The 26,125-nt window shown below is 44.6% G+C and overlaps 1 protein-coding gene across 1 annotated transcript in view; it reads right to left on the minus strand.

The window, feature by feature from the left end:
* Positions 1 to 4,416: 4,416 nt before the first annotated feature.
* LOC120064033 (E3 ubiquitin-protein ligase HECW2-like) overlaps positions 4,417 to 26,125 on the minus strand; it is a 36,503-nt gene continuing 14,794 nt past the window's right edge. The window contains exons 13-29 of the mRNA XM_039014342.1: positions 15,816 to 15,940; positions 15,292 to 15,477; positions 12,026 to 12,160; positions 11,277 to 11,379; positions 10,432 to 10,528; positions 10,224 to 10,307; positions 9,999 to 10,084; positions 9,588 to 9,708; positions 9,039 to 9,152; positions 8,734 to 8,886; positions 8,452 to 8,550; positions 7,962 to 8,091; positions 7,602 to 7,748; positions 6,987 to 7,101; positions 6,625 to 6,710; positions 6,204 to 6,316; positions 4,417 to 4,528 (exon numbers count right to left, since the gene is read on the minus strand). Of these exons, the coding sequence (XP_038870270.1) occupies positions 4,417 to 4,528; positions 6,204 to 6,316; positions 6,625 to 6,710; positions 6,987 to 7,101; positions 7,602 to 7,748; positions 7,962 to 8,091; positions 8,452 to 8,550; positions 8,734 to 8,886; positions 9,039 to 9,152; positions 9,588 to 9,708; positions 9,999 to 10,084; positions 10,224 to 10,307; positions 10,432 to 10,528; positions 11,277 to 11,379; positions 12,026 to 12,160; positions 15,292 to 15,477; positions 15,816 to 15,940 (2,006 nt within the window). The remainder of the gene's footprint in view (positions 4,529 to 6,203; positions 6,317 to 6,624; positions 6,711 to 6,986; positions 7,102 to 7,601; positions 7,749 to 7,961; positions 8,092 to 8,451; positions 8,551 to 8,733; positions 8,887 to 9,038; positions 9,153 to 9,587; positions 9,709 to 9,998; positions 10,085 to 10,223; positions 10,308 to 10,431; positions 10,529 to 11,276; positions 11,380 to 12,025; positions 12,161 to 15,291; positions 15,478 to 15,815; positions 15,941 to 26,125) is intronic.

The raw sequence follows: 26,125 nt of genomic DNA on the forward strand, positions 1-26,125 counted from the left end.
TGAGATCCGGTGACTGTGCTGGCCAGCTGACTGCTTCTTCCCTAAATAGTTATTGCATAGTTTGGAGCTGTGCTTTGGGTCATTGTCCTGTTGTAGGAGGAAACTGGCTCCAATTAAGTGCCGTCCACAGGGTGTGGCATGGCGTTGTAAAATGGAGTGATAGCCTTCCTTCTTCAAGATCCTTTTTACCCTGCACAAATCTCCCACTTTACCACCACCAAAGCACCCCCAGACCATCACATTGCCTCCACCATGCTTGACAGATGGCGTCAAGCACTCCTCCAGCATCTTTTCATTTTTTCTGCGTCTCACAAATGTTCTTCTTTGGGATCCGAACACCTCAAACTTAAATTTGTCTGTCCATAACACTTTTTCCGATCTTCCTTTGTCCAGTGTCTGTGTTCTTTTGCCATTCCTAATCTTTTCTTTTTATTGGCCAGTCTGAGATTTTGGCTTTTTCTTTGCAACTCTGCCTAGAAGGCCAGCATCCCCGAGTCGCCTCTTCACTGTTGACGTTGAGACTGGTGTTTTGCGGGTACTATTTAATGGAGCTGCCAGTTGAGTACTTGTGAGGTGTCTGTTTCTCAAACTAGACACTCTAATGTACTTGTCCTCTTGCTCAGTTGTGCACTGGGGCCTCCCATTCCTCTTTCTATTCTGGTTGGAGCCAGTTTGCGCTGTTCTGTGAAGGGAGTAGTACACAGCGTTGTACGAGATCTTCAGTTTACTGGCAATTTCTCAAATGGAATAGTCACAGTGAAGAGGGTACAGTGTGGACAGGAGCCAAGGGAGGCTGACACTTGCTGGCCATGTTGCAGCTCAAGGCAAGCGGAGCACACCAAGTGGGTGTCTTTGGCCGATATCTTGTTTCCACAGGTGCAGATTCGTGCCAGGAGCTTCCCCTCGTTTGGAGTGGGAGATGCATTTGTTGCCATAGCTGGGATGCTATGTTTTAGCTTTCACTCTGTGGCATTCGAATGGCCGGATATCGTTTCCAAAATGACAGATTAGAAAAGATAGCTTAGTGTAGCTATTAGAAAATGTTTTTAAGTAAAACCACAAAAGCTAGTTAGCGTGGTGGCTAGCTTGCTAACGACTAGTCACTGTTGGGATACAGCCAAACGTTGTCTTGAACGAGGTAGCCGTGTCACAGCTATATCCGTTCCTCCCGCTAAGAATTTTCCTCTATGGTGAAAGAAAAGGAAAATTGCCACCACTGCACAGTCCAGAGAATCGGGCCCGGCGAGCGAGTTCTAAGCTCACGTCTGTGAACAGTTTAGCTAACTCTGGAAAATGCAGCCGTGTAGAGGTAAGCTTTCTGATGAGAAGAGGAGTTTCAATGACTCAGAGACGCTGCGTCTGACCTTTTATAGTGTAGGAGGGACACCCTTCCCCGACGCACACGTCTCGACATCCAGCCAATCATGGCTGGTGTAGTTTAGCAAAGGCGTCTGAAGAATACGCTGGGGGCGTATCCCATAAGTGATACGCCCCCAGCAAAAAAACATACTTTGCCTTTGAATTGTTTAGTTGGGTCTGGGTATTTTCATATTTTCCCATAGATGTTGTTTGTGGAATGCACAGTTAAAATAAGATGTGTTTGTTTATTTCTGCAGAAAGAAATATATAGGATAGAAGGAGAGATATTCTCTATCTTATAGAACAGAAAACCATGTCCATTCTATGCTGTAGATCTTCATCTGCTGCTCTCTAAGCGTTGGGCCCACTAGCTGAGCCCCTGGTTCATCTCTCAAAAGATACACAGAAAGAAAACACGCATTCATGTATCGCTAATTAAAACTCACCAATTAAAACTTGACATTTGTCAGTCTTTTAATACAATAATGGTGGTGAAATGGAGAGATACAGGAGCTTTTGCATAGAGTGTAGTTCTGACACAGATGTCCAATCCTATTGGTAATTGATCAGCCATGGGGAGTGGTGGTGGCGGTGAGCTTTGTCCTCATTGGGTGAGGAGCAAAGTGACTTTATTCTTATTTGGACATTTGCAGCAGAAGAAAAATCCTTAGCGTGGAAAACGTATTGATTGGCAGAAATGATTTAAACCCTGTTGTGAAGGGTTACTGGGCATGCCATGAAGCTGCCCCTCTAAACTCAAGGGGATGTGTGGCCGAGGCTGGGGTCATTCCTAATTCTGTCAACCTGACAGAATTAGGGAGACATGGTTGACTATGCAAGCCCCAAACCTTTGGTACATTCGGTGCAAAATATATATTTACACACACCCAGAACAGGTGCAGACATACATGTACACAAGGATGAGACATACAGGACCAGCACACACCGTGTGGTTCTCTGTGTAGCCATGAACCATGACCTCTAACCTCTGACCTATCATCAAGACAGGTGATCTCATGAATGTAACAAAAACAATTCCCTTAATGTGTGTTGCCATAGTACTTCGGTAACACGAGTCATAACCCGTCATATAAACAAACATAATGCTTATAACATTTCACAAGTGTGAAGCCATAAACAATGTGGCACAAAACCTAAATATTTATTTGACCGCGTCCACCTCATCACGGACACATTTATAACGCATGATAGCAGCATACCCTACAGTTCTTATCTGGCTCCTCCCGCCCTTTTCTCAACATCGATAGCGATATCCTCATGCAAAAGCTATTAAGGTCAGACTTGTGTTGCACTATTTCGGCATGCAAATATCGAGATATAACACAACACCATCTAGGGGTCCCGGACTCAGTGCAGCTCACAGAGTTGCTTAGATGGACCTTGCATGCAGTTTCAAGCCAGGCTGAGATATGAAGGCTTCCTCCACAATGCATCACAGTGGGGCTTCCAGCCCGGGTTGTCTGTCTAGCTCGCACAGACCTCTGTACAGTAGTTGTAATCATGCGTACACACATAAAAAGGGTGTGTGTCTGTGTACACGTGTGTGTGTGTGTGTCTGAATGAGTCCGTTGGGTAGGGGTTATGCACTGAGAAGACCAAAACCAGGATGAACACGTGCTTTCAAAAGATCATAAGCATCGGTGTAGGTGTGTAGTGTCTGTCCCGAGCTTATAGATGCTTCTATAGCTGTGTGTACGGTACTGAAGTAATAAGTACCATATCATGTGCTGCCCTCGTGTTTATATCCTGGAACTATTTTAGAATACAATTAAGAGTTGTAGCTCTGTTTTTGTTGTGTGTAACACACCTAAAGCCATTTGAATGTTCTTTTGACCGACCAAATAAACATTACAAAGTCTCTCGTTACAACTTTTCGGCTGTGACCCAAGAGGAAGAAATGGGTGCGCCCCACTATCGGGTCCCCAACCAACCCTCCTCAAAACACTGAGTGAAAGTGTCTCTCATAACAAGGCACGTGTCCGGTGCCACTTTCAGTCTTGGCTTCCATATTCCACAAATTTTAGGTGATAAACTTCCTGGTGCGGCTCCGGTGTTTATTTTTCTTTGGCCGCAAAGGCTCCTCAGTCCTCCTGCTACTGCAAGCCAGAGGTGCTGAAGTTTCATACATTCAGTCTTTTATGTGATACATTCATCAGTTCAGTGGATGGGAGGCAATATCATTAGTGAGAAATAGAGCCGTGTTAGGCAATGTCTCAGTGTGTGTGTGTGTGGAGCTACATATGTGTATGAGAAAGTGCATCTCATTTATTTTGAAAAAGAGTGACCCTACAATTGTATTCGTTATCGTGAGTTAGTGTGTGCCAGTTTTAGAGCCTTGCTCATGTAGTCTAGCATAAGAAGAGAAGTACAATGTGTTTTGGAGTGAGTCAATGCCTTTGGTGCACCTTAGGAGCTGTGACATACAATTTAATCCCCTCAGAAAAGAATCATGAGAGTCATCTTGAAAGTGTGTGAGAGTGAATGAGTGTGTGTTTGAAGACAAGGAATTAGTCCATGATGTATTATAGTGTACATAGTCTCCAGTCCCAGAGTAGAAAGATACAGTTCCGAGGTCCAGAGCAGGGGGTCAATCCAGGAGGAAGCATAGGGTATTAGGAAGAGGTGTCTCTGGACTTGAAGGGCAGGCTGAGCCCCTGTAGGAAAAAGGAGATACAGTAACCAAGGCCAATAAACAGATAAGAGATACAGCACAAGTGTGGTTGTTGTACACAGGAATCAAATGGAGGGCATCAGTGCAGGTAATGGAACAGTAACGTGATTCCAGGAAGTGTGGGATCATGGAGGCGGGAGGTATAGCCAAGCCGGGGGGGGGGGCAAATTGGGATTGTCTTGGTGGTGAAATTGTCCCCAAAAGTTTTGTTGCTTCTCTAAAATGATCACTTCTGGTAGATGTCTATTCAGTTTCCATTGTGTACTGTGAGTACTGTCTCGCCTCAAGCTAAGGTGACAGGATTTCCTCTCCACCATTGTTCTTTCCCAATTCGACCCCTGGCTGTGGCAGCCATTTTGGAGAGTTTACTCCAGGCCAAAGGTGCTGGTTTCCTCCACGGCTGTCAGCATCTTCTCATAGAGCATGGAGAACGAAGGGTACGGCGGGAGGTCCAGACGGTTAAAGCATGTGTGAGCCCTGTAGAGAGGCAGACCGATAATGAGAGGAGCGCACTGACAGAAGCGCATAATATACAGTCGTGGCCAAAAGTTGAGAATGTTAATATTAATTTTCACAAAGCTTGCTGCTTCAGTGTCTTTAGATATTTTTTTCAGATGTTACTATGTAATATTGAAGAATAATTACAAGCATTTCATAAGTGTCAAAGGCTTTTATTGACAATTACATGAAGTTGATGCAAAGAGTCAATATTTGCAGTGTTGACCCTTCTTTTTCAAGACCTCTGCAATCCGCCCTGGCATGCTGTCAATTAACTTCTGAGCCACATCCTGACTGATGGCAGCCCATTCTTGCATAATCAATGCTTGGAGTTTGTCAGAATTTGTGGGTTTTTGTTTGTCCACCCGCCTCTTGAGGAATGACCACAAGTTCAATGGGATTAAGGTCTGAGGAGTTTCCTGGCCATGGACCCAAAATATCGATATTTTGTTCCCCCGAGCCACTTAGTTATCACTTGCTCCATCATGCTGGAAAAAACATTGTTCATCACCAAACTGTTCCTGGATGGTTGGGAGAAGTTGCTCTCGGAGGATGTGTTGGTACAATTCTTTATTCATGGCTGAGTTCTTAGGCAAAATTGTAAGTGAGCCCACTCCCTTGTCTGAGAAGCAACCCCACACATGAATGGTCTCAGGATGCATTACTGTTGACATGACACAAGACTGATGGTAGCGCTCACCTCGTCTTCTCCGGACAAGCTTTTTCCACCGGATGCCCCAAACAATCGGAAAGGGGATTCAGAGAAAATGACTTTACCCCAGTCCTCAGCAGTCCAATCCCTGTACCTTTTGCAGAATATCAGTCTGTTCCTGATGTTTTTCTTGGAGAGAAGTGGCTTCTTTGCTGCCCTTCTTGACACCAGGCCATCCTCCAAAAGTCTTTGCCTCACTGTGCATGCAAATGCACTCACACCTGCGTGCTGCCATTCCTGAGCAAGCTCTGTACTGGTGGTGCCCCGATCCCGCAGCTGAATCAACTTTAGGAGACGGTCCTGGCGCTTGCTGGACTTTCTTGGGCGCCCTGAAGCCTTCTTCACAACAATTGAACTGCTCTCCTTGAAGTTCTTGAAGATCCGACAAATGGTTGATTTAGTTGCAATCTTACTGGCAGCAATATCTTTGCCTGTGAAGCCCTTTTTGTGCAAAGCAATGATGACGGCACGTGGTTCCTTGAAGGTAACCATGATTGACAGAGGAAGAACAATGATTCCAAGCACCACCCTCTTTTTGAAGCTTCCAGTCTGTTATTCAAACTCAATCAGCATGACAGTGATCTCCAGCCTTGTCCTTCTCAATACTCACACCTGTGTTAACAAGACTGGGCTGGACCGGGCTGAAATGCAGTGGAAATGTTTTTTGGGGATTCAGTTCATTTGCATAGCAAAGACGGACTTTGCAATTAATTGCAATTCATCTGATCACTCTACATAACATTCTGGAGTATATGCAAATTGCCATCATACAAACTGAGGCAGCAGACTTTGTGAAAATTTATATTTGTGTCATTCTCAAAACTTTTGGCCACGACTGTACACGAACTGCATACACACTAATTTATGTGCACACACACACACACACAAATAGCTCATATAGACAGGTAGGCAAACATGGACAGACAGAGGGGTGTACTATACCTGGGTAAGGAGGTGATTTTGCCCCACTTCTCCACACAGAACCTTCGTGGTCCATTGCTACCTCTGAGGGAGGCAAAGCCCTCATAGGGAATACTGGAGGTGCCTGTCACAAACTAAGGAGACATATACAATCCCCGTTTAGGTAACATTTTATTTTACAGTGCCTCATGACCAGGTATTCGCTGAGAAATTACATGTTAACAGGGCAATTATGTCAATATTACTCAGAATTATTTATCGGTCACTAGGGGATTCATTGTACCAGGAAGTTCCAAATGTTACCAAATAATATCACCTTCAATACCAGATAAATACCAGTGGTAACAGGGCTGAAAAATAAAGAGTTAGCAAAGTTAAGACTGGGGAGCTCAGCCTTTCGTCAGTATCAAAGTCTATTGGAGTGTCCCTTGAAAAGTAGTACCTGCAGCAGTCGGAGTCTCTGCTCATTGTTGAACCTCTCCACTGCTGCCCAGAACCAGCGGATGACTATGTGGTTGTCATGGTAACCTGGGGAGAAAGATGAAAGGTGTACCGATCAGCCGTAGCCCAAAATAAGCCTGCTGTTCTTAGAAGCACAATCTGTAACAAAAGTGTTACCCATGAGTTGTGCGGAGCCAAGCAGTAACACCTGATCCCATCAAAGTCATGATCTAAATCTTTAAAGACTAACATTAGATGATTAATATAAATCAGGGGTGTTACTACTTGGCTGGAAAAAATGTGCCCCCACACCGTCTGACTCTCCGAGGCTAAGACTGCCCCCCACTGCTCCCCTGTCTCTACCTCCTCTGTACTCTGTGTTGTTCCTCCAGTCGGCCAGGTCGATCTCTGCAGTGCCAGCAATCACCAGCTCCAGCTCTCTGGCATCAAACACAGACACCAGCCTCACGTCCACCACCTGACCAACACATGTCACAATTCTGATACATTTTCTATTACAGAGACATTACCACCTGGCCAATACATATCACAATACTAATATACTTCTAATACATTAGGAGTAACCACATTAATTGTTATTGGCATGCATGATTATCTATTTCAGATAAATTACCACTTGCTGCATCATTGCATCATTATCTATTACACAATACCTGACGTAGCGCTGCATCATTATGCAGATACAATGCCACTTGACCAATACATATGACAATGATGGACCATTATCAATGATGTGTGTGATGTCATAGGGCCCTGTGTTATGTGCAACTATGTCACAACCTGGATTTGAACCTTTATTTAAAGCTTTTTCATCAAACTTCTTTTTATGTCAGATGTTCCAGCACCACCCTCAGACAATTGCTTAGATTTTGCTGTAATTCTCATTTCTGGCTAAGGCTTAAAATACAGGATAAAATCTTGCTATGTCACATGATTGCGCAAAACACAGGGCCCTACCTCATAGAAGCCTCGCACCAGGCTCTCAGTCTGCTGAGCCACACCCCTTTCGATGCGCCACTTAACCATACGCTCGATGTACTCCTTCTTATTCTTCTCTGACACTGGAATACCTGCACCGCCTGGCTTCAGCTCTCTCTCTGTGATCTATAGGGCCGTAAAGATAGAAACACAATATAGGGTGAATCCTACCTTACCATTGACATCAATGAATGACTAAGTAAAGTCAGGATTCACCCCCAAATACAACACATTGCAACAAGCAATTACATATCAAATGCAGGGTAGTGTATGTAGTCTAAAATGATTGAAGATACATATAATACATGAATTATTCTAAACACAAGCATACACACACACCTGCCCAAAGACCTCCTCGTTGACGGTGAAGGTGAGGTCCAGCATGTCCTCGATGTCGTTGTCCTTCATCCACTGTAAACTCTGGTGGAACTCCTCGTCCAGGAACTCCAGGTCACTCAGGTCACACGGGCTGTAGGGGTCAAAGGTCAACAGAGGTGAAAAATGTATCTCATAACTAAGTCTTATATTAAGAGATATTAGCATGATGTTTTCCAGAGTATATATCAACCACATAATGAAAGCATGGTAACTGAATAACTAAAAAGTCAAATCAATCTAACCAAATCCTATCTGTTCAGCTTCTTCCAGTTCAGTAGTTACTACCTAAAAAATAGTGAGGTGTGTATTTGTCATATAATTTATTTCATGCTAAAGCATACCTGGCAATTTTCCAGGGTGGTTGCATTGTCAAACCTATAAAAATGTGGTGTTCATGGTGATAGGATCCATATCCATTTGCTAGCTAAGTGGACCTGATTGAGACACTTACATACGCAGCAGGCCCTTGTAGAACGGGCGGGTAAAGAAGGCATCCAACAGATACTGGTGGATCAGAGCCAGGCCCAGGATACGCCCACTGAAACGAAACCTGGAAGAGAGCAACATTGCTAGGTGCAATACAGTACAGTATGTACAGTATACAATGACAAGTCAGATGTTATTATAGGTCGATCTGCGTCTTTGTTCCTTATTTTATCTACAGCATGTCTGTCTTCCTACATCCGACCACCCGCATGTCCATCCATCATGGTAGTGTAAACTTGTCACTCACCACTCGTGATGGTTGTCCACGAAGGCAGACATGGGGCTGATCTGCACAGTGTAGGTGTCGTTGGCGGAGTACTCAAACAGACCGTAGTAAGGGTTAAACAACTCCCTTGACACCAAGAAGAAGAACTCCCTCGAAGGTCCGCTGTAGTCCAGCCTATAACACACACACGTTTCATAAATCAAGTATTGAGATTATGGAAAATAAACTATGTACACAGAGACAACATAACAACCGATGCAAATGAGCAAACTTAAGGTAATGTGTAGAACATATTAAAAGACCTAAACCACAAAGGCAACACTCACCCTTCCTCTCCCACAAAGCTGACATACAGCTTACTCCTCTGCAGGTCTTTGCGGGAGTAGCACATGATCTGATTGAAGGCATCCTCCAACAGGTGATCTCTGCGAACGATCAATCTGGAACAAGGAAAAACAGCCAGACAGTCATGAACGAACGCACAGCACACGCGCACACAGTTTAGGAATGAACAAATCTAATTTTATTGGTCACATACACATATTTAACAGATGTCATTGCGGGTGTAGCAAAATGCTTGTGTTCCTGGCTCCAACAATGCAGTAGTTCCTAACAATTCACAACAATACACACAAATATAAAAGTAAAATGGAATTAAGAAATAAATCAATATTAGGATGAGCAATGTCAGAGTGGCACTGACTAAAATACAGTAGAATAGAACAGTATATACATATGAAATGAGTAAAGCAGTATGTAAACACTATTAAAGTGACTAGTGTTCCATTATTAAAGTGACCAGTGATTCCATGTCAGAATACTGCTGAAATTTAGCGGTTCTCTCAACCTGTTGAATGACGTCATCAAGTACTCACTTGACTTTCCCAGGTCCCTGGCCATAGCCCTTTGTCTGCAGCTTGCGATAGAAGTTTCTCAGTTTGGCCTCAAAGTCACGTTTGTACGGGGCAGGGGCACGTGCATTAGCTCTCTGAGTACCTGAGAGAGGGGCGGGAGGAGGAGGAAGAGGAGAATGAAAAATAGACAAAACAATACACAAGTTCCTCAGAATATCGTAATTGTATCTCACTATTACAACTTTTATTAGCATAGAATTGGTTCAGAAAAAACCCACTAAACTTCACTAATTGAGAGCGCTAAGCAACTTTTACGGCTCAAGGCTTTTTCTCATTATCTTGCCCTTCCTTGGATGGATAGTTTCGATTAGAAGCAAGACTAAGGGAAGAAGGGCATGAGGAGAAAATATATGTGTGTGTGTGTGGTCTCACCAGGGGAGCTTTGAGGGGAGGAGCAGTAGCTAGGGTGCAGTAAGGCAGCAGGTGGCACATAGGACATGACCTCCTCATCAAACAGGCTAAGGGAGAGAGCAGTACTTAAATTCTCACTCTCACACAGACAGACATACACGCAATACCTTCTCGTACACACAAACATACACCAAACACCAATCACAAACAGACATGAGCACATAAAGACACACAGAAAGGTCCTACCTGAGCAAAATGACTAGGTCAGCATCGCTAGAGAGACGAGCAAGCCCAGAAACACCCTCGCTGCGAATGAACTGTAACCTTTCCCTGCAGACAAACACGTTAACATTCGTGATACTGCTGTTTGGCATAATCTTAATACATTTAGGAGGTTAAGCTTAAGGGTTAAATATCTGATTAAAGGGTTCCCATGGTGATTGGGGTGACCTACTTGAGTGAGTGGTTCCTGACGAGTTCTGGTTGCCTCTCCTGCAGGATCTCAATGATGTTGGGTTGCCGTAGAAATGCCACAATCTTGTCATTGTAGGCTGGGGAGAGACCCGTGTAAATATCAACATTACTGTGTCTATTAGTGCATAAGTTAGCCCTGTATATAGCACGTGTGTGTGTGTGTACTAAGTTTAAATAGAGGGTGCTTATATTCTTCCTGTTTCACTGCATGTACAAGTGGGTAACCTGTAGGAGTTTGAGGCGTGAAACGGACATGTTTTTTGCATATCCCAACTCCCCTTGAGACACCCTCAGAGTGGGGTCGTGGCCAGGGACCCTTGGAGCAATTAGGGTTAAAGATGCACTATGCAGAAATCGCTCCGCCATTTCCGGGTTGCTAAAATTCTAATAAATAGCCTAATTTCAGTTTTGTGACAAAACAAGCAGTCATTGTGTGGTGAATCATTGTACCATCTAAACCGCTGTGAAATAGATTTTCCATAATCAAAATATTGTATATTCAGCTGTTTTGAAGCTGGTGTACAAAACCGAAAGTACAGCAAAAGACAAAAGAAACTACTTCAGAACGGGAAGCATAGAAATAGCACACATAGATCTACCACTTCTTGACTTGCTTTCAATGGGAATGGAAGACTATAACTCATGTTTCTATGTGAATTTGGTCATATACCAAATTCTAGTTTTAAGTGGAGCAATTAGGGTTAAGTGCCTTGCTCAAGGGCAGAATTTTCACCTTGTCTGCACAGGGATTTAAACTAGCAATCTTTTGGTTACTGGCCCAACACTAACTGCTAGGCTACCTGCCGTGCATGCGTGTGTACTCACCCACAGGCACCAGGTCCTGGTATTGATTGCGAGTGGACCCACTGAAGGTGCTGGAGGGGCGGGGCATGACAGGTGGGTTGGAGTTTCGCGTGTCATCTACCACCTGCAAGGGGACACTCCGAGTCAGGACGGATCCCTCTGCTGCTACCAATTGACACAATCAGGGAACTCCCAGCCATAAACTCAGCATTGTCATTGTTTCTATTGAAAACCATACCACTTACACCCATTTTAGGAACCATTTTAATCTTTTTGATACATTATGAATTTTTGTCCATTCTATTAACCTAGTATTAGTCTTGCTATAAGTATTATGATTGATATCGGTCTCGTTAAACCAGCTAAAGTCTTAGTGATGATCACAGGCCAGTATTCCAGTGTGTCAGTGGTGCAGTGGGTGTAATATACTAGATTTAGAGCTGATCTCAAACCTGTATTAGTGGTGCAGTAGTACAGCAGTTTGCTGCATTCACATAGTCGACTTATTACGGCAAGATGAAACCAGATGTAACATTTTCAGCAAGACAATGGCAAATTCTGATGAGACCGATGGACAATATCATCCACTGTAGCGGTATTTTCTTTTTTGGATGTTAGTTGGCATGTTCTTCAAACCAGCTATATGAATTCAAACACGCCAGGCAAACTGCCAAGCCACATGTAGGTTAGTCCACTAGTTAGCATGCCGTCATGCAGTCCGGTCAGACTTTTTTTAAGCGGCCTAAGTGAATGCAGCAGTAGTCTCTCACCTCGCCTGCACTGTGGCTGCGTTGGCGGCTGAGGTGCTGGCGGTGGGTCAACAAGCCAGTGGAGCGTGCACTCTGAAGGGGGAACCGCGGGTCGATGAAGGTTGTGGAACGACGATTGTGATCCACAAAGAAGGGCTGTGAAGACACACAGCCAGCCACGTACAGTAAGATAGATAAAGAAACTACAGTATATGCATGCAGGTGTACATACAGTACCAGTCAAAGGTTTAGCCAAACCTACTCATTCAAGTGTATTCAAGTTTATTTTTACTATTTTCTATATTGTAGAATAATAGTGAAGACATCACAACTAGGAAATAACACATATGGAATCATGTAGTAACCCAAAAAAGGGTTGATCAAAATATACTTTATATTAGAGATTCTTCAAAGTAGCCACCCTTTGCCTTGATGACAGCTTTGCACACCCTTGGCATTCTCTCAACCAGCTTCACCTGGAATGCTTTTCAAACAGTCTTTTCAACAGTCCCACATGCTGAGCACTTGTTCCTTCACTCTGCGGTCCAGCTCATCCCAAACCATCTCAATTGAGTTGAGGTTGGGTGATTGTGGAGGCCAGGTCATCTGATGCAGCACTGCAACACTCTCCTTCTTTGTCAAATAGCCCTTACACAGCCTGGAGGTGTGTTGGGTCATTGTCCTGTTGAAAAACAAATGATAGTCCCACTAAGCGCAAACCAGATGGGATGGTGTATCGCTGCAAAATACTGTGGTTACCATGCTGGTTAAATGTGCCTTGAATTCTAAATAAATCACAGACAGTGTCACCAGCAAAGCACCCCCACACCACCTCCTCCTCCATGCTTCACGGTGGGAACCACAAATGCAGAGATCATCCGTTCACCTACCCTGCGTCTCAGGAAGACAAGGCGGTTGGAACCAAACATTTCAAAATTTGGAAACATCAGACCAAAAGGACAGATTTCCACCGGTCTAATGTCCATTGCTCGTGTTTCTTGGCCCAAACAAGTCTCTTCTTATTATTGGTGTCCTGTAGTAGTGGTTTCTTTGCAGCAATTCAACCATGAAGGCCTGATTCACAGTCTCCTCTGAACAGTTGATGTTGAGATGTGTCTTACTTGAACTCTGTGAAGCAATTATTTGGGCTGCTTTCATGTGGCGGTCCTCATGAGAGTCAGTTTCATCATAGCGCTTGATGGTTTTTGCGACTGCACTTGAAGAAACTTTCAAAGTTCTTCATGTCTTAAAGTAATGATTGACTGTAATTTCTCTATGCTTATTTGAGCTGTTCTTGCCATAATATGAACTTGGTCTTTTACCAAATAGAGCCATCTTCCGTATACCACCCCTACCTTGTCACGTCACAACACAACTGATTGGCTCAAAGGCATTGAGAAGGAAAGAAATTGAAGCTGGTTGAGAGCATTGCAAGAGTGTGCAAAACTGCCATCAAGGCAAATTGTGACTACTTTGAAGAATCTCAAATATATTTAGATTTGTTTACCACATGATTCCATATGTGTTATTTCCTAGTTTTGACATCTTTACTATTATCCTACAATGTAGAACATAGTAAAAAATAAAGAAAAACCCTGAAAATGAGTATGCCCAAACTTTTGACTGGTACTGTATATATTATACAGTGCATTCGTTAAGTATTCAGACACCTTGACTTTTTCCATATTTCATTACGTTACAGCCGTATTCTAAAATTGATTAAATACACCTTTTTCCTCATCAACCTACACACAGTACCCCATAATGACAAAGCAATAACCGTTTTTTAGGAATGTTTGCTCATTTCTAAAAAAATAAATGAAATATCACATTTACATAACTATTCAGACTCTTTACTCTATACTTTCTTGAAGCACCTTTGGCAGCGATTACAGCCTCGAGTTTTCTTGGGTATGATGCTACAAGCTTGGCACACCTGTATTCGGGGAGTTTCTCCCATTCTTCTCTGCAGATCCTCAAGCTCTGTCAGGTTGGATGGGGAGAGTCGCTGAACAGGTATTTCCAGGTCTCTCCAGAGATGTTCGATCAGGTTTAAGTCCGGGCTCTGGCTGGGCCACTTAAGAAAATTCAGAGACTTGTTCCCGAAGCCACTCCTGCGTTGTCTTGGCTGTGTGCTTAGGGTCGTTGTCCTGTTGAAGGTGAACCTTAGCCCCAGTCTGAGGTCCTAAGCACTCTAGGGCCGGTTTTCATCAAGGATCTCTCTGTACTTTGCTCTGTTCATCTGTGCCTCAATCCTGACTAGTATTCCAGTCCCTGCTGCTGAATTCCATCCCCCACAGATTGATAATGCCACCACAATGCTTCACCGTAGCAATGGTGCCAGGTTTCCTCCAGACGTAACACTTGGCATTCAGGCCAAAGAGTTCAATCTTGGTTTCATCAGACCAGAGAATCTGGTTTCTCATGGTCTGAGATTCTTTAGGTGCCTTTTGGCAAACTCCAAGCAGGCTGACATGTGCCTTTTACTGAGGAGTGGCTTCCATCTGGCCACTACCATAAAGGCTTGCTTGGTGGAGTGCTGCAGAGATTTTTTGTCCTTCTGGAAGGTTCTCCCATCTCCACAGAGGAACTCTGGAGCTCTGTCAGAGTGACCATTGGGTTCTTGATCACCTCCCTGACCAAGGCCCTCCTTCCTCGAATGCTCAGTTTGGCCAGGCGGCCAGCTTTAGGAAGAGTCTTGGTGGTTCCAAACTTCTTCCATTTACTATGGACAATTGCTTCGACCTGGCTTGGTTTTTGCTCTGACCTGCACTGTCAAATGTGGGACCAGGTGTGTGCCTTTCCAAACCATGTCCAATCAATTGAATTTTCCACAGGTTGACTCCAATCAAGTTGTAGAAACATCTCAAGGAGGATCAACGGAAACATAGCAATCTCAAAGCAAACGGTCTGAATACTTATTTAAATAAGGTATATGTTTTTTTTTTTTATACATTTGTAAAAAAATTCTTATAACCTGTTTTTGCTTTGTCATCATGGGGTATTGTGTGTAAATCGATGAGGACATTTTTTTATGTAATCCATTTTAGAATAAGGTTGTAACGTAACAAAATGTGGAAAAAGTCAAGGGGTCTGAATACTTTCCAAATGCACTGTATATTCACGTCATTGCACAAACTAAAACATTCACACACACACACACACACACACACACACACACACACACACACACACACACACACACACACACACACACACACACACACACACACACACACACACACACACACACACACACACACACACACACACACAGTTTTCCAGACCTTGCCGGATTGGTCGTGCTTCATCTCCCAGCCCCTGGGTAGCTCCAGTTGTTTGTTAGTGAACATGTTGAGAAAGGCCACCAGGTCCCTGTTGTGCTGGTAGCGCTCATAGTGATGGGCGTCCCGACGCACCTTACTGATCATGTGCTTCAGGCAAGTGTTGCTCGTAAACATGCGGTAGGCACTCTGAGGAGGGAGGGAGGGAACAGATTGATGAGGTCATCAAAGAGGGACATGTGAAATTCCGGGCTCTTCTGTAAATGGGGTTGTCATTGCTTTGATAAAACACAGATTAAGGGAAGAATGATGACTCATAATGGGAAATGAAATCCCAGGTAGCATACCTCATTGTTCTACTTCAATTAACCTGATCAACGCAACATTTCAATCCAAAAAGCTGTTCCCTTACCACACACTTTTGCAAATTGTTAACTACTGAGAGATATGACGTGATAAGTGAGAGCTGGGGGTGATCCATAAGAATGTGAAAGGTGAGGGTTGAGGGCCTGTGCAGCCAGACTCACAGGGGTAGAATGCAGCATGGTGAAGAAGTCTGGGCTGCACAGGAACTTCGCGCTGGGGGACTGGAGCAGCAGAGAGAGACGCGACCGGGAGCTGGAGTGACCCACCGCACTCTCTCTCCTGTACTCTACAACAGACAAAACACACATTGTATGAGTAGAATAAACTCAGCAAAAAAACTAATGTCCCTTTTTCAGGACCCTGTCTTTCAAAGATAATTAGTAAAAATCCAAATAACTTCACAGATCTTCATTGTAAAGTGTTGAAACACTGTTTCCCATGCCTTTCGATGAACCATAAACAATTAATGAACATGCACCTGTGGAACGGTCGTTAAGACACTAACAGCTTACAGATGGTAGGCAATTAAGGTCAAAGTTATGAAAACTTCGGACACTAAAGAGGCCTTTCTACTGACTCTGAAAAACACCAAAAGAAAGATGCCCAGGGTCCCTGCTCATCTGCATGAACGTGCCTTAGGCATGCTGCAAGGAGGCATGAGGACTGCAGATGTGACCATGGCAATACATGGCAATGTCCGTACTGTGAGACGCCTAAGACAGCGCTACAGGGAGACAGGACGGACAGCTGATCATCCTTGCTGTGGCAGACCACATGTAACAACACCTGCCCAGGATCAGTACATCCAAACATCACACCTGCGGGACAGGTACAGGATGGCAACAACTGTTATGCAGATGAATGAGGACCCAAAGGCGACTTAACAAAAACAGAGTCTTTATTCCAAACTTAAACAAAACGGTACCCCTGGATATATCTTAGATGACACCTGCTCACACGCAGCATCTGATGAAGGCAAAAACACGACAGGGCGGAACCAGGACGCCTGCTCACACGCAGCATCTGATGAAGGCAAAAACACGACAGGGCGGAACCAGGACACGGAACAGCAAACATCAAACAAAGATCCGACAAGGACAGAAGCGGAAAACAGAGGGAGAAATAGGAACTCTAATCAGAGGGCAAAATAGGGGACAGGTGTGAAAGATTAAATGAGGTAGTTAGGAGAATGAGGAACAGCTGGGAGCAGGAACGGAACGATAGAGAGAGAGCGAGAGAGGAAGAGAGGGAGGGGAAGAGAGAGGGAAAGAACCTACTAAGACCAGCAGAGGGAGACAAATGGAAGGGAAGCACAGGGACAAGACATGATAATCAAAAGACAAAACATGACAGTACCCCCCCACTCACCGAGCGCCTCCTGGCGCACTCGAGGAGGAACCCTGGCGGCAACGAAGGAAATCATTAATCAACGAACGGTCCAGCACGTCCCGAGATGGAACCCAACTCCTCTCCTCAGGACCGTAACCCTCCCAATCCACTAAGTACTGGTGACCACGTCCCCGAGAACGCATGTCCATGATCTTCCGTACCCTGTAAATAGGAGCGCCCTCGACAAGGACGGGGGGGGGGGAGGGAAGACGAATGGGGGCGCGAAGAAAAGGCTTGACACAAGAGACATGGAAGACAGGGTGGACGCGACGAAGATGTCGCGGAAGAAGCAGTCGCACAGCGACAGGATTGACGACCTGAGAGACACGGAACGGACCAATGAACCGCGGAGTCAACTTGCGAGAAGCTGTCGTAAGGGGAAGGTTACGAGTGGAAAGCCACACTCTCTGACCGCGACAATACCTAGGACTCTTAATCCTACGTTTATTGGCGGCTCTCACAGTCTGCGCCCTGTAACGGCAAAGTGCAGACCTGACCCTCCTCCAAGTGCGCTCACAACGTTGGACAAAAGCCTGAGCGGAGGGAACGCTGGACTCGGCGAGCTGGGACGAGAACAGAGGAGGCTGGTAACCAAGACTACTCTGAAACGGAGATAGCCCTGTAGCAGACGAAGGAAGCGAGTTGTGAGCGTACTCAGCCCAGGGGAGCTGTTCTGCCCAAGACGCAGGGTTTCGAAACGAAAGGCTGCGTAAAATGCGACCAATCGACTGATTGGCCCTTTCTGCTTGACCGTTAGACTGGGGATGAAACCCGGAAGAGAGACTGACGGAAGCACCGATCAAACGACAGAACTCCCTCCAAAACTGTGACGTGAATTGCGGACCTCTGTCTGAAACGGCGTCTAACGGGAGGCCATGAATTCTGAACACATTCTCAATGATGATTTGTGCCGTCTCCTTAGCGGAAGGAAGCTTAGCGAGGGGAATGAAATGTGCCGCCTTAGAGAACCTATCGATAACCGTAAGAATCACAGTCTTCCCCGCAGACGAAGGCAGACCGGTAATAAAGTCTAAGGCGATGTGAGACCATGGTCGAGAAGGAATGGGAAGCGGTCTGAGACGACCGGCAGGAGGAGAGTTACCTGACTTAGTCTGCGCGCAGTCCGAACAAGCAGCCACGAAACGGCGCGTGTCCCGCTCCTGAGTAGGCCACCAAAACCGCTGGCGAATAGAAGCAAGCGTACCCCGAACACCGGGGTGGCCAGCTAACTTGGCAGAATGAGCCCACTGAAGAACAGCCAGACGAGTAGGGACAGGAACAAACAGAAGGTTACTAGGACAAGCGCGCGGCGACGCAGTGTGAGTGAGCGCTTGCTTTACCTGTCTCTCAATTCCCCAGACAGTCAACCCGACAACACGCCCTTCAGGGAGAATCCCCTCGGGGTCGGTAGAAACCACAGAAGAACTAAAGAGACGGGATAAGGCATCAGGCTTGGTGTTCTTATTCCCCGGGCGATAGGAAATCACGAACTCGAAACGAGCGAAAAACAACGCCCAACGAGCTTGACGTGCATTAAGTCGTTTGGCAGAACGGATGTACTCAAGGTTCTTATGGTCAGTCCAAACGACAAAAGGAACGGTCGCCCCCTCCAACCACTGTCGCCATTCGCCTATGGCTAAGCGGATAGCGAGCAGTTCGCGGTTACCCACATCATAGTTGCGTTCCGATGGCGACAGGCGATGAGAAAAGTAAGCGCAAGGATGAACCTTATCGTCAGACTGGAAGCGCTGGGACAGAATGGCTCCCACGCCCACCTCTGAAGCGTCAACCTCGACAATAAATTGTTTAGTGACGTCAGGAGTAACAAGGATAGGAGCGGATGTAAAACGCTTCTTGAGGAGATCAAAAGCTCCCTGGGCGGAACCGGACCACTTAAAGCAAGTCTTGACAGAAGTCAGAGCTGTGAGAGGGGCAGCCACTTGACCGAAATTACGAATGAAACGCCGATAGAAATTAGCGAAACCGAGAAAGCGCTGCAACTCGACACGTGACTTAGGGACGGGCCAATCGCTGACAGCCTGGACCTTAGCGGGATCCATCTGAATGCCTTCAGCGGAAATAACAGAACCAAGAAAAGTGACAGAGGAGACATGAAAGGCGCACTTCTCAGCCTTCACGTAGAGACAATTCTCTAAAAGGCGCTGGAGTACACGTCGAACGTGCTGAACATGAATCTCGAGTGACGGTGAAAAAATCAGGATATCGTCAAGGTAAACGAAAACAAAGATGTTCAGCATGTCTCTCAGTACATCATTGACTAATGCCTGAAAGACCGCTGGAGCATTAGAGAGACCGAACGGCAGAACCCGGTATTCAAAATGCCCTAACGGAGTGTTAAACGCCGTTTTCCACTCGTCCCCCTCTCTGATGCGTACGAGATGGTAAGCGTTACGAAGGTCCAACTTAGTAAAGAACCTGGCTCCCTGCAGCATCTCGAAGGCTGACGACATAAGGGGAAGCGGATAACGATTCTTAACCGTTATGTCATTCAGCCCTCGATAATCCACACAGGGGCGCAGAGTACCGTCCTTCTTCTTAACAAAGAAAAACCCCGCTCCGGCGGGAGAGGAAGAAGGCACCACGGTACCGGCGTTGAGAGAAACAGACAGATAATCCTCGAGAGCCTTACGTTCGGGAGCCGACAGAGAGTAAAGTCTACCCCGAGGGGGAGTGGTCCCCGGAAGGAGATCAATACAACAATCATACGACCGGTGAGGAGGAAGGGAGCTGGCTCTGGACCGACTGAAGACCGTGCGCAGATCATGATATTCCTCCGGCACTCCTGTCAAGTCACCAGGTTCCTCCTGAGTAGAGGGGACAGAAGACACAGGAGGGATAGCAGACATTAAACACTTCACATGACAAGAAACGTTCCAGGATAGGATAGAATTACTAGACCAATTAATAGAAGGATTATGACATACTAGCCAGGGATGACCCAAAACAACAGGTGTAAAAGGTGAACGAAAAATCAAAAAGGAAATGGTCTCACTGTGGTTACCAGATACTGTGAGGGTTAAAGGTAGTGTCTCACATCTGATACTGGGGAGAAGACTACCATCTAAGGCGAACATGGGCGTGGGCTCCCCTAACTGTCTGAGAGGAATGTCATGTTTCCGAGCCCATGCTTCGTCCATAAAACAACCCTCAGCCCCAGAGTCTATCAAGGCACTGCAGGAAGCAGCCGAACCGGTCCAGCGTAGATGGACCGACAAGGTAGTACAGGATCTTGATGGAGAGACCTGAGTAGTAGCGCTCACCAGTAGCCCTCCGCTTACTGATGAGCTCTGGCCTTTTACTGGACATGACATGACAAAATGTCCAGCAGAACCGCAATAGAGACAAAGGCGGTTGGTGATTCTCCGTTCCCTCTCCTTAGTCGAGATGCGAATACCTCCCAGCTGCATGGGCTCAGTCTCTGAACTGATGGGAGAAGATGGTTGAGATGCGGAGAGGGGAAACACCGTTAACGCGAGCTCTCTTCCACGAGCTCGGTGACGAAGATCTACCCGTCGTTCTATGCGGATGGCGAGTGCAATTAAAGAGTCCACGCTGGAAGGAACCTCCCGGGAGAGAATCTCATCCTTAACCTCAGCGTGAAGTCCCTCCAGAAAACGAGCGAGCAACGCCGGCTCGTTCCAGTCACTGGATGCAGCAAGAGTGCGAAACTCTATAGAGTAATCCGTTATGGATCGATCACCTTGACATAGGGAAGCCAGGACCCTGGAAGCCTCCTTCCCAAAAACTGAACGATCAAAAACCCGTATCATCTCCTCTTTAAAGCTCTGATAATCGTTAGTACACTCAGCCCTTGCCTCCCAGATAGCTGTGCCCCACTCCCGAGCCCGACCAGTAAGGAGTGATATGACGTAGGCGATCCGAGCTCTCTCTCGTGAGTATGTGTTGGGCTGGAGAGAAAACACAATATCACACTGGGTCAGAAAGGAGCGGCACTCAGTGGGTTGCCCAGAGTAACATGGTGGGTTATTAACCCTAGGTTCCGAAGACTCGGAAGACCAGGAAGTAACAGGTGGCACGAGACGAAGACTCTGAAACTGTCCTGAGAGGTTGGAAACCTGAGCGGCCAGGGTCTCAACGGCATGACGAGCAGCAGACAATTCCTGCTCGTGTCTGCCGAGCATCGCTCCCTGGATCTCGATGGCAGTGTTGCGAGAATCCGTAGTCGCTGGGTCCATACTGGTCGGATCTTTCTGTTATGCAGATGAATGAGGACCCAAAGGCGACTTAACAAAAACAGAGTCTTTATTCCAAACTTAAACAAAACGGTACCCCTGGATATATCTTAGATGACACCTGCTCACACGCAGCATCTGATGAAGGCAAAAACACGACAGGGCGGAACCAGGACGCCTGCTCACACGCAGCATCTGATGAAGGCAAAAACACGACAGGGCGGAACCAGGACACGGAACAGCAAACATCAAACAAAGATCCGACAAGGACAGAAGCGGAAAACAGAGGGAGAAATAGGAACTCTAATCAGAGGGCAAAATAGGGGACAGGTGTGAAAGATTAAATGAGGTAGTTAGGAGAATGAGGAACAGCTGGGAGCAGGAACGGAACGATAGAGAGAGAGCGAGAGAGGAAGAGAGGGAGGGGAAGAGAGAGGGAAAGAACCTACTAAGACCAGCAGAGGGAGACAAATGGAAGGGAAGCACAGGGACAAGACATGATAATCAAAAGACAAAACATGACAACAACAACTGCCCGAGTTACACCAGGAACTCACAATCCCTCCATCAGTGCTCAGACTGTCCGCAATAGGCTGAGAGAGGCTGGACTGAGGGCTTGTAGGCCTGTTGTAAGGCAGGTCCTCACCAGAAACAACGTTGCCTACGGGTACAAACCCACCGTCACTGGACCAGACAAGACTGTCAAAAAGTGCTCTTAACTGATGAGTCGCGGTTTCGTCTCACCAGGGGTGATAGTCGGATTCGTGTTTATCGTCAAAGGAATGAGCGTTACACCGAGGCCTGTAATCTGGAGCAGGATCGATTTGGAGGTGGAGGGTCCGTCATGGTCTGGGGCGGTGTGTCACAGTATCATCGGACTGAGCTTGCTGTCATTGCAGGCAATCTCAACACTGTGCGTTACAGGGAAGACATCCTCCTCCCTCATGTGGTAATCTTTCTGCAGGCTCATCCTGACATGACCCTCCAGCATGACAATGCCACCAGCCATACTTCTCGTTCTGTGCGTGATTTCCTGCAAGACAGGAATGTCAGTGTTCTGCCATGACAGGCGAAGAGCCCGGATCTCAATCCCATTGAGCACATCTGGGACCTGTTGGATCGGAGGGTGAGGGCTAGGGCCATTCCCCCTAGAAATGTCTGGGAACTTGCAGTAACATCTCACAGCAAGAACTGGCAAATCTGGTGCAGTCCATGAGGAGGAGATGCACTGCAGTACTTAATGCAGCTGGTGGCCACATTTTGACCCCCCCTTTGTTCAGGGACACATTATTCCATTTCTGTTAGTCACATGTCTGTGGAACTTGTTCAGTTTATGTCTCAGTTGTTGAATCTTATGTTAATACAAATATTTACACGTTAAGTTTGCTGAAAATAAACGCAGTTTACAGTGAGAGGACATTTCTTTTAGATGTTGGGAAGGGTGCGTGTGTAAAATAGTAGATTACATAATTTGTTTTACCAATTGTGGGGCATTTTGTTAGTCCCCCACAAGGTCAAATGCTACTTCTAGGGAGGTTAGGGTTAAGGATAGAATTTGTGTTAGGGTTAGGCGCTAGGGGTTGTTTTAGGGTTAGGAGCTAGGATTAGGGTTAAGTTTTGGGGTTAAGATTAGTGTTAGGGAAAATAGGATTTGGAATTGGACTGAAATGTGTCCCCACAAGGTTAGTTATACGAGACTGTGTGTGTGAGTGAGTGAGTGAGTGAGAGAGTGTGCGCACGCGCTAGGGCTATAAATAAAAAGAGATATAGCCTATATGAATTCTAGCTACTTCTGAAGCACATGTTGTGGCCTAAAAATGTATATGTAACCCTGTAAATACATATGTTTATTATAAAAAGCTAAAATGTTGATACAAATACCTGTCATTGAAATTAAAAAGTCATTTGTAGAATATATGTTATTTTTACATTATGTAAATAAGCTGTTTTCCTATTGAGATGCATTACATTGGAAATTGTACACTGTCTTTTTAAAGGGATAGTTAACCCAAATTACAAAATGACACTGGTTTCCTTACCCTGTAAGCAGTCAATCGACAAGGTATGACAGCAATTTATGCTTTGGTTTAGTTTCCCTGGCACTGTTTCCACATGCTAACGTATGAGCATTTGTGGCACAAATCCCATTCAAGCCATTGGACCGATATCAGCATTTTTAGCGCATCATGTCCAAATCATCCAAAAGAATCTAAAATTAACTGTGAAGCTCAACAGTCACTAATAGATGATTTGAACATGCGTGAAAAATGCTAATATTGATCCCATGACTTGAATGAGATTTGTGCCACAAATGCTAAAACATTACCATGTAGAAACTGTGCCAACTAAACCAACGCATGTATTGCTGTCATACCTTATCCATAGACTGCTTACAGGGTAAGGAAACCAATATGTTATTTGGCTGAACTATCCTTTTTACACTATAACTGCTGAAGCTTCTCCCAACAGATGAAAGTGCCATACCCAGTTAATAATCACCCTGATAATTGTCTCGAAACTGAACCTAAACTATAAAGAAACTAATTTCACACATATAACAGGTTAAATAAATGTGATCAAGTCACAGAAGCACAAATAGCATACCCTCCAAGACATGATAACCTCTCACCGTTACTATAACAGTCAGTGAAGGTTAGCATCTTTTGGGGGGTATGATACTTGTATGTCTAACTTTCTCAGTCATCATTATTGATGATTCATTCAGGACTATCCGTAATCATAGTAGCGTCCACATGAATTCTTATTTACAATAAAAGTGACTCCAAAATGACAACACATTATTTACCATTAATTTCTATTGGACAAAAGAATTATCTGAAACACATCCAAAACAAATAGCAAATGCAGCCAACAAGTTTATAGAGTCACAAGCTGGATGTAATCAGAAATTTGATTGACTGAAGTGAATTTGTCCTAATACTTAGTCCCCTAAAATGGAGGGACTATGTACAAACAGTGCTGTAATTTCAAAACAGTTCACCCGATATGGATGACAATACCCTCACATTAAAGCTGACAGTCTGCACTACTTTAATCTCAGTCATTGTATAATTTCACATCCAAAGTGCTGGAGTACAGAGCCATAAGTAGAAACAATGCTTCACTGTCCCAGTAATTACGTAGGTGACTATAATGGCATTATTGTTTTTGTGCCGATTTTCACCCTTTATCAAGCACACTTGGCACTTATAAATGATGTTTAGGCTACTGATGTCATAATTTTACCGCGCATCTTGCTGACCATGCGTCTTGGTGGTTGGGGTAATTTATAAAAATAAGCCGTTTCATAGTTGTAACAAAGGCACTCCACAAAACACTAGAATTTTAGTTTCTTTGTTTTTACATATAGCCTACAGTATCAAACTAATGAAAATCCTATTGTGTTATTTTATTTGTTTTTCTTCATATTCTTATGTTATATAAGAAAAACACTACCAAATTATAATTTTTGCGATAGCATATATGAAATATATTAATTACACTGTTAGAATGTTGCAATCAGAATCAGTTATTTTTTTAAATCTAACACAGTGGTTGCATTAAGAACCAGTGTATCTTTCATTTGCTGTACAACATGTATTTTTTAGTAAAGTTTATGATGAGTTTTTTGGTTAGATTACGTGACTGTCCAAAATTTCTCCGGACAATTTGGTGCATTATGGTGCCGTATTCACAATGTAAAACCAGGATTTGTAGCTATAAATATGCACATTTTCGAACAAAACATAAATGTATTGTATAACATGATGTTATAAGACTGTCATCTGATGAAGTTGTTCAAAGGTTAGTGATTCATTTTATCTCTATTTGTGGGTTTTGTGAAAGCTACCTTTGCGGTGGAAAAATGGCGTTGTGTTTTTGGATATTGTGGTGAGCTAACATAAATATATGTTGTGTTTTCGCTGTAAAACACTTTTAAAAAAATCGGAAATATTGGCTGGATTCACAAGATGTTTATCTTTCATTTGCTGTACAACATGTATTTTTCATAAATGTTTTATGATGAGTATTTATGTATTTCACGTTGCTCTCTGTAATTATTCTGGCTGTTTTGGTGCTATTTGTGACGGTGGCTGCAATGTAAAACTACGATTTATACCTATAAATATGCACATTTTCGAACAAAACCTAAATGTATTGTATAACATGATGTTATAAGACTGTCATCTGATGAAGTTGTTCAAGGTTAGTGATTAATTTTATCTCTATTTGTGGGTTTTGTGAAAGCTACCTATGCGGTGGAAACATGGTGGAAACATGGCGTTGTGTGTTTGGCTATTGTGGAGAGCTAACATAAATATATATTGTGTTTTCGCTGTAAAACATTTTAAAAATCAGAAATGTTGGCTGGATTCACAAGATGTTTATCTTTCATTTGCTGTATTGGACTTGTGATTTCATGAAATTATATTATATGATATCCATGTGGCGCTAGGCTAGGCTATGCTAGTCAGCTTTTTTGATGAGGATGATCCCGGATCCGGGATGGGTAGTCCAGAAAGGTTAAAGGGGGGGTCCCTCGAGGCCCACCAGTTTTATGAGTTACGTTTTTGAAGACGACATGCAAGATATTTCCTTCATTCATTACTATGTTCATTGATGTACACATTGAAGCTATCCCTTTTCTTTCTTTCTGTGCCCCCAAATGTTTGGATACATTGGTAAAGTTACCAGGTTGTTAGCTAGCTACATGACTGAACAAGGTGTAAAATAAATGCGGACAGCAATATGTTTTAGAACTGCCAGCGACATGGTTAATGAATGTAAAATGCTCCCACCCAATCTATGACAGGAAAAAAAAGATGTCGCACAGGTAATATGGGTCAGACCTTTTGAACAGTTTCGAA

Source organism: Salvelinus namaycush, chromosome 19 (assembly GCF_016432855.1).
Source record: "Salvelinus namaycush isolate Seneca chromosome 19, SaNama_1.0, whole genome shotgun sequence".
NCBI lineage: Eukaryota > Metazoa > Chordata > Actinopteri > Salmoniformes > Salmonidae > Salvelinus > Salvelinus namaycush.